The following is an 18,298-nucleotide window of genomic DNA, read 5'->3' on the forward strand; positions in this document are numbered from 1 at the left end:
TTTGGATCATGTGATGCTGTGTGTTAAATAGAAAGTACTGAAACTACTTGGATGATGTGAAGTACTGTAAGTATTGAACTTATCTCAATATCAGCTGTTGATTTAAAACAAAATGTCGTGCTTCCAAGGTATGCACTACTTGTCTCTTGTTTGTAATGGAAATATGAAGTGGGTGCCACTCTCCTAAGGAAATGTTGGATGGGCATGTGCCCACCCAGGCCCCTATGCCACTGTGATGAATTGATAAAAAGTTCAAACAATTATAAGAAAAATTAAGAATCTAGAGTAGGGACAATGTAGTATTGCTGCAATAAAAAGTTAGTACTGAAACAAGCTGGATCAGAGTAGTACACAATGTCCAGATACTGTAAAACAATATACTTGTAAGAAGTAATATGCACTGCAGCAGATTCAGTAGGTGCTAAGTAATAGTCAGACTACAGGCCACTGGGTCTACATATTAGTGCTGGGACGAATGTCAATTTTCTACATTCGAATATTCTATAAATAAAGTAAATGAATGTTCGAATTATTTGTTTCTTACATTTCATATAACAAAACACTTTTAAAACTGTTTCAAAGCTGTAAGTGAGTCAAGGGTACTATACAAAACTATACATAATTACAACTTAAGAACTTGAAGAATACAGCTAACTAATAAGTAACTACTGCCTACTGGTTAAGAAACTTTGAGTTTTTGTTCAAGAAAACAATGGCTTCAACATTCTTGGCTTTTAAACAATTTCGGTACTTAGCTGTTATGATTCCTGCTTTAGAAAACAATCTCTCCGAAGAGGCAGATGTAGCAGGTATGCCAAGGTAAACCTTAGCAAGTTTAGCTAGGTTTGGAAACCTGTGCTCATTCATATTCCACCAAACCATTACATCAGAATTACGAGGTAGTGACTTCTCAAGCAAAAATTCTTCAAGTTCTGTATCATTTTCAGAGCCCTCTGAGTCATTGTCATCTCCTAACAATATATCCAATGCTGTTTTTTTTCTTTTTTGCAGGTGGAGTTTCAGATGGCGCCTTCTCTTTGACAGCAACACACTGAAAAGTGGGGTTTCCACAATCAGCATCCTTCCGTTGCAACAGCTCTTCTCTGACTGATTGTTTCAAGTCATCTGTAAGAAATTTCAAGCTCTTGAATCGAGGATCTAATGCAGCAGCTAACACAAGTGGTGAATCCGGTTCAATTCCATCCAAGCTCCACCTTCTCATGATGGATTCTCTAACAGCTGTCTTGAATGCAATGATACTTGCTGAATCACCTTCCTCACTGTCCATGCTAGTAAACACATTATGCATTATTGGCAAAATGCAAGATATTGACACCTTTCTTTCTGTACAAAAGAAAACGGTTGCTACTTCCAATGGTTCAAGCAATTTAGCTAACTCTTCCAGTAAAACCCACTGATGAGCTGTGAGATCGAGGGTACGGTCTTGCCTTTTTGTAATGGTAGTATCTGAAAGTACAGCAGAGACTGGCCACCTGTTAGCTACTAAACGCTGAATCATATATAGAGTACTATTCCATCTCGTTGTACAATCTATTTTGAGTTTTTGTTGATTCATATTCATTTGAGACTGTTGCTTGTATAATTCAGCTGTTGCCAATGTGCTGTGATGGAAATGGCCTACTAATTTACGGGCAGCACCAAGAGCTCTATCAATAGATGTACTATTTATAAATCCATCACTAATGCAAAGTTGCAGGATGTGAGCTGAACAATTCACTCCAGCCCATCCTTTTTCAGTTTGCAACAGATCAGTGGCCCATCTCATGTTTGATCCTTGATCACGTACAATACTACTGACTGTACGGTCAGCAATTTCATAAGATTCTAGCACCTCCTTTATAGTAGAAGAATGTTCTCTCCTGTGTGGTGGTCAGGAAATGATCTTGTAGCAAGTACACAATCAACGTATTCCCACTGTGAAGTAAGGAAATGACAAGTAAGTGAAATGTAAGCTTCTGTAGAACTGCTCGTCCATATATCGGTGGTGAGGGAGAGTGAGAACGCGTCTGATTGAAGTTTGTCAGTGAGTAATGCTTTTCCACTTGTGTATCGATCGAACATAAGCTTACTGATATGTTTCCGTGATGGTACAGTGTATCCAGGCTCGCAGTACTCCATTAGCTCTTGAAATCCCCGTCCTTCAACCATTCTCGCTGGTCGTAAATCGTGAACGGTCAGTCCAACTATCAGGTTGTCTAGAATCTTCGCACGCGCTGGGCTACACTTCTGTACTTTCATTATTGAATCAATCTTGGGCTGTCCAGAATCACGAGCGTACACAGTGGAATGGCTTCTTTGTAGGTGGTCCCGTAAATTTGACGTGCCGCCATGGTAAGCAAACTTGCCCTTACAAAGAGTACAAATAACATTTCTGCTCCCGTCCTTCTTAAAGTACTACCACACATCCGACCTATTACGCCGGGAAGAGTCACCTAAATCCAAGCCGGCGCCTGAACCAGATGCCATGGCGTTTTACTCAGTTGTAAACAATGCGCACGTGACTCATAATGGATTCGAATCACGTGTATCTCTATTCGAATTACGTAACATTCGGACGAAGCTTCGAATCTTTCACATTCGTCCCAGCACTACTACATATCATAATTAAGTAATCTAAATGCTGTGTATTGTGGTGTCTTTGTTTCACTCAGGTGCTAATACATGAAGTCCTACACAGTTAAATTGATGTTTGTTGGAGCTCAAAAATTGTGTCACATTGGTGAAGACAGTAGATAATCAAGCTAGTAATACAAATTGGAGTCACAAACAGTGTTAGATTATAGAAATGTCCTGGGTTATAGAAGGTATCAGATAAGAGAGTTTGCAGCGGTTGTTCTTTGACAGCTGCTTGTAATGCAGAAATAATACAGTAGCTTTGAAAAATGTAAGCAAATCTATTACACCACATTTTATTGCAATTGCACCACATTTTATTGCAATTACATACAAATATTGTAATGTTAGTGTAGAAAATAAAAATGAAAAGGATCCATAATACATGCATTTACACACCCCTTTGAGTAATGCCTAAACTAAGTTGCTACCATGACTTCATTGAAGTATCATTAACGTTTAAGGTAATGGTTATAATATATTTATTACATAATTGTAAGTGGTGCAAAGCAGCAATTATACATAAATCTGTCTGAAGTTTCAGAGTTGCAAAATTAACATATGTATGGCAATTTGGTGGACAAATAGAGTTCTGCAGGAGCTACGTATACTAAATTTCCCTTTTGATACATGATCAAGACATACAGTAGTGTGTCGTGCAGTCATTACAGCCATTTGTTGGCCACCACCTTTGATTTCACAACTTTTTTTTTCACTCAGGCGTTTTAGGTCACATCATTTTTTCACAGCTTGGCTGTTTTTATGTGGAGAATATTTACAATTACAATTAACAACAAACAGTTTAAATTAGAAAAACCTAATGAAAAGTCAATCCCAAAGCTGGCTGATGTTTAGGAATTATAATTACAAAGATATAATACTGAAAACAGCCAAGTTGTGAAAAAGAGTGTGCCGCTAAAATGACCAGGGTGAAAAAAAATAGTGAAATCAAGATGGCAGCTGCAACAATGCTATATCAATCATTTTTAATAGTCACTCATCATTAACATAGATTCTTTACACAGGGTGTAAAGGATCTATGTCATGTCATTTATAATGACATTATGGCTGCCACCTTTGATTTTTTTCATCATGGGGACTGCCTCCTTTTCACAGCTCAGCTGTTTTTGGTATAGATCAAGACACAAGTTAAGTGACGATATTGTGTCATGCAGCCAAGTACAGCCAGTGCAGGCGTGAGACAGACACAAGTGTGCATTTTACAGGAACCAAGAAAATGCCATTTTCATGCATCCATATCTCAATAATGGCTGGATGGAAATTAACCATGTTTGCTGTGGGAACATCTTTGAAGTAGGGTACCTCCATTCCAAATCTGAAGTGAATTTGCCCATCAATCACTGAGATACGAGCCTTCAAACTTCGTCTTCTTAATCTTCTTATTCTTTTTGTACACTTTAGAAAAATTATAAAACTCACACGTGCTTTGGTTGATCTAGTTAAAATTTGGAGGACAGTAAGAGCATAATACCGCTCATGTACAGTCCAGTTTTGGTACAGATCAGACAAAGAACAAGGGAGTTATTTATGTGTGTTTTTTCAAAAAATCCAAAGACGATTTGTTGTCATGCCTACAGGGTAAATTACTTAACAGAACAATTTGAAATCGGTCTGTACATGGAGTAACTATTGTAGTGCAAAACGTTTGTGATTTGAAAGATATCGCACTAACAGTCATGGAGTTACAACAAAAAATGGGGGCTCCTGTACTATCCACCCAGTGCATGGCACCCCAGAGTCTAGACCCTTGTACTTATGTTGTAACTGCCTTAACAAAATAAGATGTCTCTCTCTCCCAACCATGTGAAAAATGCATGATCGAGTTTTATTGGTAAAAAGGTGTTATTACTTGCCATACCTACCAGGCAAACTAGCTAATGGTATCACTTGAAAACAGGTGAATAGGTAGATTAATTATTTTAGAATGATCTTTCAGTAGTTCACAAGGAATCGAATTACAAACCACTGAGTTACACTACAAAAGTCAACTAGGTGTAACAAGTGCTCAATCGAGATACTCTAATAGTGCAGACACCCTAACAGAACATTCAGCTACATAGTAAGTCACTTTACTGGAGCGTTCAGCTACAATCAAATCACCATGTAGAGTTTCACTATGAGCAAGTCACCTTGTAGAGAGTGTAGCTACAAACAAATCACAAATACATCACCCTGCAGAGTGTTCAGTCACAAAAAAGTCACCCTGTGGAGAGTTCAGCCACAAACAAGTCATGGAGGTTAGCCACAAATAAGTCACTTGTAGAGTTCAGCTAATAAGTTACCCAGTAGAGTGTTCAGCTACAAACAAGTCACTGTGCAGCTACAAACAAATCACCCTATAGAGAGATCAGCTATGAATAACCTGTGGAGAGTTCAGTCACAAATAAGTCACCTGTAGAGCTTCAAAAAGTCCTCCAGTAGAGAGTTCAGCTACAAAAAATCACCCTGCGGATAGTTCAGTAATAAATAAGTCACCGTGTAGAGAGTTCAACTACAAAAAGGCACCCAGTACCAGCAGAGTGATTACAAACAAGTCATTGTGAAGAGAGTTCAGCTACAAACAGGACCCACTGTGGAAAGTTTAGCTACAAACAAACATCCTGTAGAGCATTCAGCAACAAACAAGTCGCCTTTTTAGATAGCTCAGCTACAACAAGTCACTCTGTAGCAAGTTCAGCTACAAACATTTTACCTTGTATAGATTTCTGCTATAAGCTAGTCTACCTAGGATAGAGGAAATGTCACACAGTATTAATTTTTGTAAGTAAATGTATCATTATAAAAAAATCCAGAGAATTACTTCAGCTTTTGATGGCTTCCTCCTTTTTGCAGTAAAGAAAACTACACGTAAAAGAAACTCCAAAGCTGGCCACAGGCCAACTATGGAGTATTCAAATACAAAAAGTAGTGATATCTATACAAAAAAAGCCATGCTGTGAAAAAAAATTCAAGGCCCCTAAAAAAGCCAAGGTGAATAAAAGATGTGAAATCTAAAGTGGCGGCCAAGAAACGGTCGTGATGGTAGGTTGATGGCAAAATTTAATAACGACAATTCAGGTGAGTTAGAGTTGCCTCCTCCAACTAGGATTCAGCACCAAATTCACCTGAATTGTCGTCACTAAATTTTTGCCATTAACCTATCATCACAGTCATTTATTAGCCACCACCTTGATTTCACATCTTTTTTCACCCTGGAATTTTTGGGGGCTGCACCCTTTGTTCACAGCTTGGCTGTTTTTGTATAGATACAGAATACACTGCACATTAATTGTTACTGTACAGTAATTCATATCAAGGAAAAATATATGTAACACATGAAATTATGAACTCTAATAGAGCATTCTCTTGTTATAATACAACAGTCAGGAAATACTAACAAAACAGTCAGCTGTTGAGTTGATTTTGAGCATAATAAGTTTGATTTTTTTAGCACTTCCCAAAACATTATAGACTATTTCAAATCATAATTGGCTCAAAATCTGCTGATCGTGCTTCGAAATCAACATTACATGGAAAATTCATAATACTGGTTTGTACTACATCCACCCATGCATATAAGCAAGAAGGCAACAATGCTAAGAAACAATGACGCTGGGCGGTATTGAAATTTAAATACACGGTATTAGTAACAAGAAAATATCGCGGTATATTGGTATATGGTTAGCTTGTTTTTGTAACTATTGCATCATTTCTTGGGCCTAGTAAGAAGCGACATCATCTCAAAAACCAAAAGTATATGTAGTTCAGTACAAGTAGACAGTGCTGTAATGTGGGAACCTCAAGTTTTTGTTTAGGACGTGTCTGCTAAACCATCAACAAATTGGGTAATTAAACACCAAAGGCTGGGTTAAAAGCAATCCTATACTGGTATTCATTGATATACCAGTATTCCGATATATCAGTTATGAAAGGTTGTCACCGTATGATAATTGGTTATGATAATTTATCACGATAAACGGTACTACCGGTATATTACAGCGTACTAGACAAAAAGTCGCATTTTGTCACAATATAAACAAACACTCTTAACACTATTTATGAGGATGAAAACTTTGCGGACAGCTAAGCAACCATGAAATCAGTGAAAATCATGCCCCTCAAAAAAATTTTATGTACAGTATACGTATGGTACACACTAGCAAATCAGTGATACAGGTACATACAGTACACAAGTTTCCATACTTTCAGTATTAATACACTGTTAAAAATAAAGAGTAACCACCACTCTGAGAGTTCCCACTGTAGGGAGGATTTAACACCCCATGGAGAGTAACCAACACTCTGAAGAGAATAACCATTACTCTGAAGAGTAAGTGACACCACCTTCAGAGCATGTGTTACTCCCCAGTTACTCCTTTGGAGTAATGGTTACTCTCCAGGGGTGTTAAATCCTCCCTACACTGGGAACTCCTTGAGAGTTGTGGTTACTCTTCATTTTAACAATGTAGTTTCACTACGCAACAAAACAATTTAAAAGGTTGCATTTATTCTGTAGCACAGATTTTTTACCCTTGAATGCACACAGTACACGTATCTTAATACATTTTATTACAAAATCAAACAAGGCAGGTTTCTGTTCAGTGGGTAACATATGTACACTGTACAAACAGTTAACTCATCCTACTTTTCTTATTGTCCTTTCTACAGCAACAACAATAGATCACTATAATAATCACTACTACTACTACAATAGCTCCACATATTCCGCCAATCAATGCTCCTATAGTAGCTTCAGTGATGTCATCACTACCATCTGATCCACTTGATTCTCCTGTAATACAATTACACACATATAATTAATTCACAACGGTTTCAAGTCTGTATAGCATTAACAAATGTGCAAGTAGCATTTGAATAAGAAAATTCTTTCATTGCATTGCACATCAATAACAGACAAAGTGTGAAAGTGATAGCATACTCATTCATTAAATTATGGCCCTTTAAAGTCATAAAGGTGGATGTGTGTGCAAGCCCGGATTTTTCAAATCTGGTCACATAATCATGCTTCAAGTTTTTTCATGTGTATGTGTACCTGTACACTGTACAGCATCATGAATACATGAATATGTGGAATTTTAGTCTATCTGTAGTAGTGTTGCACCAATAATTGTTTCAACAATTGGTATCGGGCCAATATTGACTACTAGCTGATTAATCAGTTTTGCTTAAATCAAAGCCATTGTTAATCTCCACTGCACAGTGTAGTAGTATATTGATGTTAGGGAGGCTAGACATAAGTTATTTGGGATTTTAATTAAGTTACGTATGTGTTGATGGCAATTTAAAAAAAATTATATATTATCCAACCACCTGTAAGAGTTTTGTTATATTTAATATATTTTACACATTATATGGACTAGTACCATTCCATAAAGGTGATTTTTGTCGCATAAAGTATGTCTCGGATGATTTTTAAAAGGTGGAATTATGGGCGGCATGTGAAATTTCAGGGCGATCCCTACTTAAATGGTGCTACTGTACCAATCAAACATTCTAGTTAACTGATATGCGTATGCCGGCCTAGAGTATAGGCATTGAAAACTGTACCTATTTTTTCCAGGGTTACCAGCACCCTTTCCACCACCCCTAGCACTAAAGATGTTAAAAAGTAGCAGACATACACTGAGATCAAATTTCAACCAATGAGTTGGGAAAATTTCAATTAATGAGCTGGGGCCATCTGACCCTCAGCTAGTGCAAGGTCAACTGCTCCCAGCGAAAGCAGACAACCCTGATCTAGCTCCTATCAAACACATACTAGCAGAGTGTAACAAAGAATAACTAATCCTACAATGCAACTATGACATCACAGAACTATATGACAACTCCTTTCGAAGAGAGACAGGGAAAGCAAGTCTTCTGTAAATACGGCAGCAGCATGACCCATACCACCACATGCTGAAAATACAAGTGGGATAAAACTAGAGGTGTACCAATATAAGAAAACTAAACTGATCCGATACCGATCCGATTATAAGATTAATCATTTTGAAACCGATACGATACCGATACCGATACCAATCCGATATACCAATATAACTAAGTGTAGCTATTTATATTTGAGGAAACACATATGACATGTTCAACTTTATTTTAACTACTGAAGAAACTACTAAAGAGTGTCTTATGATTATTGGCTATGCTTGGTTACCCATGGTGGTGTGGCCTCTATTCACAGCTCAGACTATAAGGCACCACAAATATTTTAATATATGCCCCTGCCAAGATTAGTCCGGATTACTCCACATTTTAATGGCTTGTAGAAATGGCTGGTTGTTTTATGCTGTGCTCTTGGTTCATTTCATTGCTGTTTCCCCAGGCTCACCACTAAGAGTGTTTATTGTATGATTAGTAAGTATTGTGACAACAAAACAGTAGCTATGAATGTACTTAGATGGCTTAGCATAGAGTATCGCTTTTAGACAAGGAAATAACTACTGTTTCCCACCTTTGTTAAGCTAAAAATAATAGGATTTATAATGTGGCTTGATCATTGGACAGTATCCTCAAGATAGTTCAGTTGTACATTGGTGTATCATATTGGTTTTAGCAGCAATATCGGCTCCCACCGATCTAGTCAAAACTTCTATATCAGCCACCGATATAGTCAAAACTTCTATATCGGCCACCAATACAATATATATCGGTATATCAGTACACCTCTAGATAAAACTGCACCTATACTGTTTCCAGGTAAGAAGTCATATGATGGGAGTATGCATGCAGCACTGGTATGCTTGTCAAGCTGACAAGAGAGAGGTCCACATGATTGGTCATTATTCCCATGACTGGTCATGTTATCCTTTCCCATTGGAGCCATGCACCTACAAATACAGCAGCTACCGCATAAATACCCTTTACTTTCCTCAGGTTGCAGGTACAACTTTCCGCATCTAAATGCAGGCACTGTAGAATCCTTTGTAAACCTATTCATGTTAAATGTTATATGCATGGCTTTAAGGGAGTAGTTAACTTTCAATGTTGATAACTTATATAGCATCTATGACAGCTATAATTCATCAATTACCAGGCTTTTATGTAATGCAGGTCCTTAGTTGGATAGTGGAATAGTTAGTAAAACATTCTTGACTGCTCTATTAGAGTATTTTATGGCAGGTGAATGCTCTATTAGAGTGTTTCGATCATTTAGCAAAAGGATCCAAACAATGCTGCAAAGAAACATTGCGCTGTAAAATATAACCTATAGCCAACATGTATATTGCATGATGACCTTTATCAGGTATTTTCTGTAGGTCGTTTCCATTCCCACTTTCCGTTCCCGTCTCATTCCCACTTTCCGTTCCCGTCCCATTCCCACTTTCCGTTCCCGTCCCATTCCCACTTTCCTCAAATTCTACTTACCTGTTTTAGGCCATGCCCACAGTAAACTGAGGTTTTAGGCTTCCATGTAGTACCAGCCACTTATCTCAACTGTATAGCAGTGGCAAAATATACTTAAAACTTTGTCAACATGACTTGTGGCATACATCTAACTTTACCAGAATGTGTTGTATATAATTGATTATGCCACTAATATGATGCATTTAAAAATGATGAGGTTGAGTGTTTAGTGTTATATTAGAGTACATTGAATCGGTTATCAGTATTGGCTAATTGTGTTGCTTAAAATCAGTTATTGCTAATTTGGTTATTGGTGCAACACTTTTGTAAAAAATGCTAGTAAAGGATCAGGATCCTAAGATGTGTACCCTAAAAATCAGTATTTATAAAATGCAGATAACATTATTTACATACCAGTAGTAGATGATCTTGTGGGTGTTATCATCATTGTTACAGTTGGTGCTGCTGCAGTGTAAGAACAAAAGATCAGTATTTGAAATTTCATTGCATTGCTGAATACATGTAAATGCATTGCTGTCTATCATGAGGAAAGAAACATTGGTACCAGGTATTTATTCATCATTTACAATCAAGTTTTGGAATTTAATACGGGTGTTAAAATTAGTCAGTATATACATGGATTGCCACTTTGGGGTAGTCTCGTTCCCAGACCGATTTTTTTCTTTTTGTGTGAGGGCGGAGAAAAAAAGGGTCTGGTGGATCTCCAATACTTTTTTTTGTGCAGCCAGATCTACAACTTTTGGGGATCGTTGATTAGTGGTGATGAATAGCAAAGGCCTGTCAATGAAGCAACAATAGGAAAGATGGCGTGCATTTGTTTGGCAAGGCTGCATCCTTGGGCACACGCGCCATATTTTTTATTGTTGCTTCGATAACAGGTCTTTGCTATTCATCACCACTAATCAACGATCCCCAAAAGTTGTAAATCCGACTGCACAAAAAAGTATTGGAGATCCACTAAACCCTTTTTTCTCTGCCCCCACACAAAAAGAAAAAAAGCGGTCTGGGCACAAGACTAACTTTGGGGTGTGCATTAATTGCATTGTCAGCTTAGGTGCATGCTAAAACATAGTTTTAAGTTTGTGACATTCTGTATATACACACAACACTCAATTTTTTGAGGTACCTGTATGTGCATGATGAAATTAAAAAAACAAAACATAGGCCAGTATCAGCTCAGCAGCATAGTTATGTACAAGTAACTGATAATCCAAATTATCAAAATTACAATTGTGATAGGATATTTGAAAAACGATCCAAATTGCACATTAGTAGTTTTGAAATAAAGAATTCAAGTCAGCATAACTTGCCAAGGATAACAAGCATGTGTATGAAATTTACATAAGAGATACATGAATCTACTATGTACCTTTCAGACCACTTCCATTCTTGTGGCTGATTGTAGAGTTTCCCACCTAATAATATAGAAAATCTGGGCAGTTGGATAAGCAAAGTAATATCACGAGTGCTCACAAAGGGTGGAGGGGTGGGCAAGCGATAGACTTCAAAATGGAGACAGACCACGACTGAAGTCCAGACATGAGATTACAGGGCAGTGCTGAATTCTTAGTGGCTGATATGCAGAAATATCAGCAGGAAAAAAAAGTTTTGCTAACATTATCAAGACATCTGCCAGTAAACTACTTATTCTTCCAAAGCCAGGCCCCTCACAAGGCCAACTATCATTCAAGCATTCCACACCACTCAGAAATAATACCTGTTAAAACCAACCTCAAAGTAGTTTATGTAGTACTGAGGGTGAAAGCTAGCAGTACGATAAGTGTAGCTATCCACTGGTGGTGTTTGCCTGATATGTACTTTGGATCAGTTTTGCAAAATCTGGTCACAATTAATATTGCCATTCTTATTACTTACTATTGTGATAGTTATAATTTAAACCTACAATTGCAAAGTCAACATTATCAGAGTATAATATTATACAATATATATACATGTAAGTACACAAAAAATGGAATTTTCAACTAGAGTAGGGACCATAGCACATCAATAAAAAGCACTGAAACAAGTTGGAGTATTCCATGATACGCATAAGAATAAGAAGTGTTATATCCCTACTGTGCTCAAGACACCATTATAAAAATCTACAGTAGGGATATAACACTTCTTATTGTTTTACTGTGATTTAATATTGTACACTACTCCAGCTTGCTTCAGTACTTTTATTGATATGCTATGGTCCCTACTCTAGTTGAAAATTCCAGATTTTTAGTGTACTTGTTCGTTGACTTTTTTTCTTACCTTTTGCTGTCAGCAAAAAACAAATGGGACACAAAGGAGGGAAATGGTAAGTCTATGAAGAAAGCATTGTACGTACCTGATACTTCGATATGTCTAAAGTCATGTGTCCAGCTGAAGTGATGTCAAACAGTGAAAAGTCAAACCTTAGCCCTGTATCGAGTTACACTTGTCTAGCTGAAGGAATCTCAGTCATTCAGTAGAAAATTCTGTTTCATATATTATTTTTAAATTCCATAGCAATCTTTCAGGTTGATCTGAAGTCTTGTTTGGGCTTAATTTTACCTAACCAATGCTGCCTCATCATCGTCATGGAAAAGCGAGACTGATTTTTGAGTGATGTCTTTTTATGGGCCATGCTCAAGGGTACCCATGCTCAAACCTTTGTGATCCCCAGTATACAGAACTATCATACTATATAATACTAGTAGTAGGAATTTTCCCACAGAGCTATGCTGTAATACCATCATTCGTTTCTTGTTTCACTACTATTTATCGCTTGGATCCATTTTTAAATTAATAATTTTAAATATACTAGTTTGTTTATTTGTTATAGCATAAAGCTATACATGTGTCACTGTTCTATTAGGGTGACTGCTGTATTAGAGCACCTTGAATCAGGCTTTTCACTATTTCATCATGCTAGTATTATGAATACAACTAAGCCAATAATAACAGTATGTATCATCATGATAGACTGTTAAAAGGGGTTCTCGGCGCTTGATCGTTGTTAATCAACCAAGATCACGTTGCATTGAACCTACTGGTATTGTGAAATTACAGGTAGCTATCTACCAAGTTTAAGGGCTTAAATAAGTACGTATGTGGCATCTATATATGCTGCTCAAGGAAAGTGTTGATAGGGAAAATTAATATATACGTATCTTGATATGGTTTCATTACATCATGAAGACTGATTGAAAATAAAAAGGGGAAGACAAGGTGCAGATGGCACACACTCATCAGAACCCCAAATCACTCATCCCACTGGTGAGTGTATTATTGTGGCATAAAATGGTAGTCGTACAGTGCTTCATTTGGCCTCCGGCCTTGTGACTGTGGCATGCATTCCTACTTAAAACAGAACAGTATAATATATCCACACAAAAACAGCCAAGCTGTGAAAAAATGGTGCAGCCTTAAAAAGCCTGGGTGAAAAAAGTTGTGAAATCAAAGGTGGCGGCCAAGAAATGGCTGCAATGATGTTAATGCTAATAAATTTTAACAATGCACACAGCCATTATTTAAAATTTTTTAGCATCAACATCATTGCAGCCATTTCTTGGCAGCCACCTTTGATTTCACAACTATTTTCACCCAGGCTTTATAAGGCTGAACCATTTTTTCACAGCTTGGCTGTTTTTGTGTGGATTTCACATCTTTTTGTACTTTATAAGGCCCCAAAACTAGCCTATGGCTGACTTTGAGGTTTGTTTTTTACTTCTTTTCTATGTAGATATAATGATGATTATTGAAGACAGACTTATAAATGTATTTCATTGCATGATTTAATTCAATATTTGATAATATTATTTTAATACTCTAATAGAGTGCACATTTTTTGAGGACTTCTAATAGAACATACATAGAATGTTCTAGAACAATCTGGTACTTCTATTGGTAGATCTATGAAATTACAAACGTTTGCATGATTATAAGCAGATTTCAGCTAGAAATTTCATTTATAAAGCAGAAATTAAGTGAGGTGGTCAGCCAAGGTAGCAGTGGTTCAGTGGTTAAGGATGCAGGTGTTAGGTATGGAGGTCCCTGGTTCGAACTCTGGTAGTTTTTTTTCGACATTTTTTGCACACTTTTTTTACCACCATGGTGACTGTTCTATTAGAGTATCTCAATTGCGCAATTTTATATTTGCTTAGTTTTTGCTTTATAACTTTGTCACTGTAACTCTATTACTATTGAAACTATCAAAAGGCACTGCTACGATGATCAGCCTACCTACACACCAATTTTCAAGTTATTTCTACACTTGGTTTACCCTGTAGCTGTGACAGAAGTTTGATCTTTTTTTACGTGAACAAATGCTCATAATTCCTTGAATATTACTCAGATTCACAACAAGCTCTTCATTTGTGCCAAAGATCAAGGCAATCGAATTACACGTTTGCATTTTATAGCAATTTTTGCAAAGTGTGCGAAAAGAAATCAAAGCACCTTTAGCCCCCGTATGGCATAAGAAGAAAAAAACGAAGAAATTAAAACGAAATTTTGAACACCCATATCCCGCAAATGGCTATTGCGAATTTAATCAGATTTGCTGTGTGGCGTACCCTACTGGGGAACAGCTACAGTATAATGCAAAACTGGTGTGTTTTGGAGAAGGGGCCATGAAGCTATGCACGCATGAAAAAGCTGTTTTCTTTATTCCTGTAAATATACTCACGGTGTGGTCGCCGGCTTTCTTGGCCGCACGACCGACTACCGTGTGTCTTAATACATCATTTTTAAATGAAACCCATGTCTGAATCATGTGATTTATCAAATTTGTCTGAGAGTGTACCAACTTACCAGCTAACTAAGAATTCCATGTACAAGTACCGTGCACTATACTACTCTAAATGCATCCACCACACATCAAGAAAATTAAATAACTCCCTTACCAGTTGTCATTGTTGTAGTAGTTGTTATAACTAACGGACAAGCTGAGGCAAGAATAATTTCTGTATGAAATCTGGGCCCATCCAACATTTGATCCATCATTACATCATTTGTAATTATCCCACCGGCTACGATTGAGTACGTCTTCTCACATACTAGACCAGTAACTGTCACTGTAGCCATATCATCCGTAATAATGGCTGAAGCTGAAGTGATAATGTACATTTAGTAACAGTACACTGTAGATATACATGTACCAGACATGAGTATCTTGTATTAATACATAAGGGTATTGCATACACTATACTTTACCTTAAAATGTAAACACCCTATGCCTCATATGTACGTGTATGGATGTACACTTACACTGTATATACATGAGCTATGTACAAGAGTTAGGACATCAAAAATAGTATGTTGTATACACATACATTATAAATTCTTGAGTAGCAAAATAATAGACATTTTTGGAATTATTATCTAATCCAAAACAGCCAAGCTGTAAAAAAGAGTATGGCCCTCAAAAAGGCTACAGTGAAAAAAGATGTGAATTCCAAGGTGGTGGCCAGAAATGGCTGTGATGGTAGGTCAATGGTAGAAATTTTAATAACAATTCAGGTGAATCTTGGTGCTGCTTGGTCTTGGCACAAAATTTACCTGAATTGTTGTTATTAAATTTTTTACCATTAACCTACCATCACAGCTATTGCTTGGCTGCCATCTTGGATTTCACATCTTTTTTCACCATAGCCTTTATGAGGGCCACACTCTTTTTTTACAGCTTGGCTGTTTTGGATTAGATTTCACTTCTTTTTGTATTTGTATACCCCAAAATAGGCCGGCTTTGGGGCTTTTTTAACCTATCTTTTTTTCTTTACCACAGGAAGAAGACGAAGCAGATGTTAAAAATACTTAGGAGTGGTCCACTATTTTCTGCTTTTTCGCGAGTGTACAAACCGTACGCTAGGGGGGAGGGGGTAAAATCGCATGCACGCTTTTTAAAAATGTCGATCACGTGAGTTGGCGAGAAATCCAAATGTAGTGATTAGGCTCTAGTAGTAAACATCTACTGCTACTTATTCAGTGTCCAATTATAAACGGTGGACTAAAGCAAGCTGATGCTGTTAATGCATGGGCCCAAGCCAAGTGTAGCTAGCCAGGAAGCTGTATAAGCTAAAGGAAAGATAAAGCTCATTGAATCTACAGGTAAGACGGTTATCAGTGTGATAACACATACTACAGGCTTTATACCAGCATTTACTTTTCTTTCTCATTAGTCTTAGCCTAGCAATTAACATTGATAAACAGTTACAACTGAATAGCTTGTAGCTAGTATAGGTAAGACATGTATTGCTAGGAGTCTTCAGTGGATAAACAACCCGAAGGAATGATGTAATAATCACCGAGGCGGAGAAGAGGTGATTATTACATCATTCCTGAGGGGTGTTTATCCACCGAAGAATCCTAGCACTGCATGTCTTAGTAATTTAGACAATGGCCTGTGGTGACTGGAATTTTGTTATGAACCTACAAAGTATGCAATTTGTTTGTTGAAGTTTGTGGCTAGGTGTCTTACTAGGTTCCACTTGTTTACAGGTGTCTTACTAGAATAAAAACCCTGCATACTTCGCAAATATCAAAGCATTCTTGACATGCCCTTGTCTAAATTTGTTTACACTACATATTTGTGGTAGTTGTGGGTTGCCTATAGAGAAAACCTGTCTCTGCAAAGTGTACCCACAACTCCTGACTCCAGACTATGGCGAATACACAACAAACTAGTACTACTGTTGCTACTGCCAGTGTTGGGGATGGTTTTGTATGAACACATTGAAGATAGTCAAGAACTGTTTCTATGATGTGTATGTACACATTTGCAAATGTGCAAGAGGTACTAATGCCTGCTGTGTGTAGGAATATTTCTTTCAGGGTCAAAATGATAAGATGCCCAAAAGACAAAACAAATACCGTACATGAATTTTGCATTATTAAAAAGGTATTCATGGGTTTGTTCTGCTATACAATAGATCCATGTGTCAACATTTATACAGTACGCTTTGGGCTGGGGAGAGGGGGTTAGAAAAAAGAGTACTCTTTGTACGCTCATGAAAAAGCAGAAAATTGTGGACCACCCCTTAAATATTTCTGATTTTATCAATAAATGTACAAATTATATATATAATACATAATTATATTTATTACAGAACTCTTTACATGGAGGTTTCTTTGTAACTGAACACTCTAAAGGTGACTTCTCCTAGCTTATCTCTCTACAGGGTGAATTGTTTGTAGCTGAACTATCTACAAGGTAATTTCTTCTAGCTGATCTCTCTACAGGGCAATTTGTTTGTAGCTGAACTTTCTACATGATGGTTTCTTTGTAGCTGAACTCTCTACAAGGTGACTTCTTCTAGCTGATCTCTCTATAGGATGATTTGTTTGTAGTTGAACTCTCTACAGGTGATTTGTTTGCAGCTGAACTCTCTACATGATGGTTTCTTTGTAGCCGAACCCTCTACAAGGTAACTTCTTCTAGCTGATCTCTCTACAGGGCAATTTGTTTGTAGCTGAACTCTCTACATGGTGGTTTCTTTGTAGCTGAACTCTCTACAAGATGACTCTTTCTAGCTGAACTATCTCCTTCTGTAGTTGAACTCCCTACAAGGTAACTCTTCTCGCTGATCTCTCTGCAGGGTGAATTGTTTGTAGCTGAACTCTCTACAGGATGATTTTTTTGTAGCTGATCTCTATACAGGTTACTTGTTTCTAGCTGATCCTTTGATTTCTCATCAGGGTAACTGCTCTAATAGGATGACTGCTCTATTAGAGTGTCTCGATCTCGTACTTTCTACACCAAGTTGGATTTTATGTTATAAATCCGTGGCTTTAAGTCTGATTCTTCTACAACATTGAAGAGCCTTTCTAAGATGATTACTCCATCTGTACAGCGATTTTCAAAGCATTACCCCAAGTGGTTTATCTGGTAGGCATGGTAAGTAGTCGTTTTTTTATTAGCTAATCTCAATTGCATAATTGTAACACACTGTTGGTTTTTTCGTTGTATCTTCCTGGTTTTTAGCTTAATTTCTTTCAAACCACAAAAGATTTGAGGTTCAATAATTATGTAACCGATTCACCCACCGATTTTCAGCTTCTTCCCATAAGCAGTTTATCCTGTAGGTGTGACAACATATTGGTGTTAATTTTTGCGAATAATCGCTAATAATTCTTTGCCCGTTTATCGTATTCCAGCCAAAGTTGGTACCGAAATGTGCCTTTATACCCCCTTCTGTGTGCCAAATTCCAAGGCAATTGGATAAGGTGTTTGCATCTTATAGCAGTTTTTGTAAGTGTGCGAAAAGAGGAAGAAAAATAAGAAGATAAAGAAGAAAGAAAAAAAACGAAGAAA

General features: G+C 37.2%; 1 protein-coding gene across 1 annotated transcript in view; it reads right to left on the reverse strand.

Annotated features, from left to right (window-relative positions):
- Positions 1–18,298, reverse strand: part of LOC136261987 (uncharacterized) — a 50,234-nt gene that overhangs the window by 1,966 nt on the left and 29,970 nt on the right. Inside the window, exons 7-9 of the mRNA XM_066056102.1 lie at positions 14,892–15,095; positions 10,411–10,461; positions 7,280–7,426 (exon numbers count right to left, since the gene is read on the reverse strand). Coding sequence (XP_065912174.1) covers positions 7,280–7,426; positions 10,411–10,461; positions 14,892–15,095 — 402 coding nt within the window. The remainder of the gene's footprint in view (positions 1–7,279; positions 7,427–10,410; positions 10,462–14,891; positions 15,096–18,298) is intronic.

This window comes from Dysidea avara, chromosome 1 (genome assembly GCF_963678975.1).
Source record: "Dysidea avara chromosome 1, odDysAvar1.4, whole genome shotgun sequence".
Classification (NCBI taxonomy): Eukaryota; Metazoa; Porifera; class Demospongiae; order Dictyoceratida; family Dysideidae; genus Dysidea; species Dysidea avara.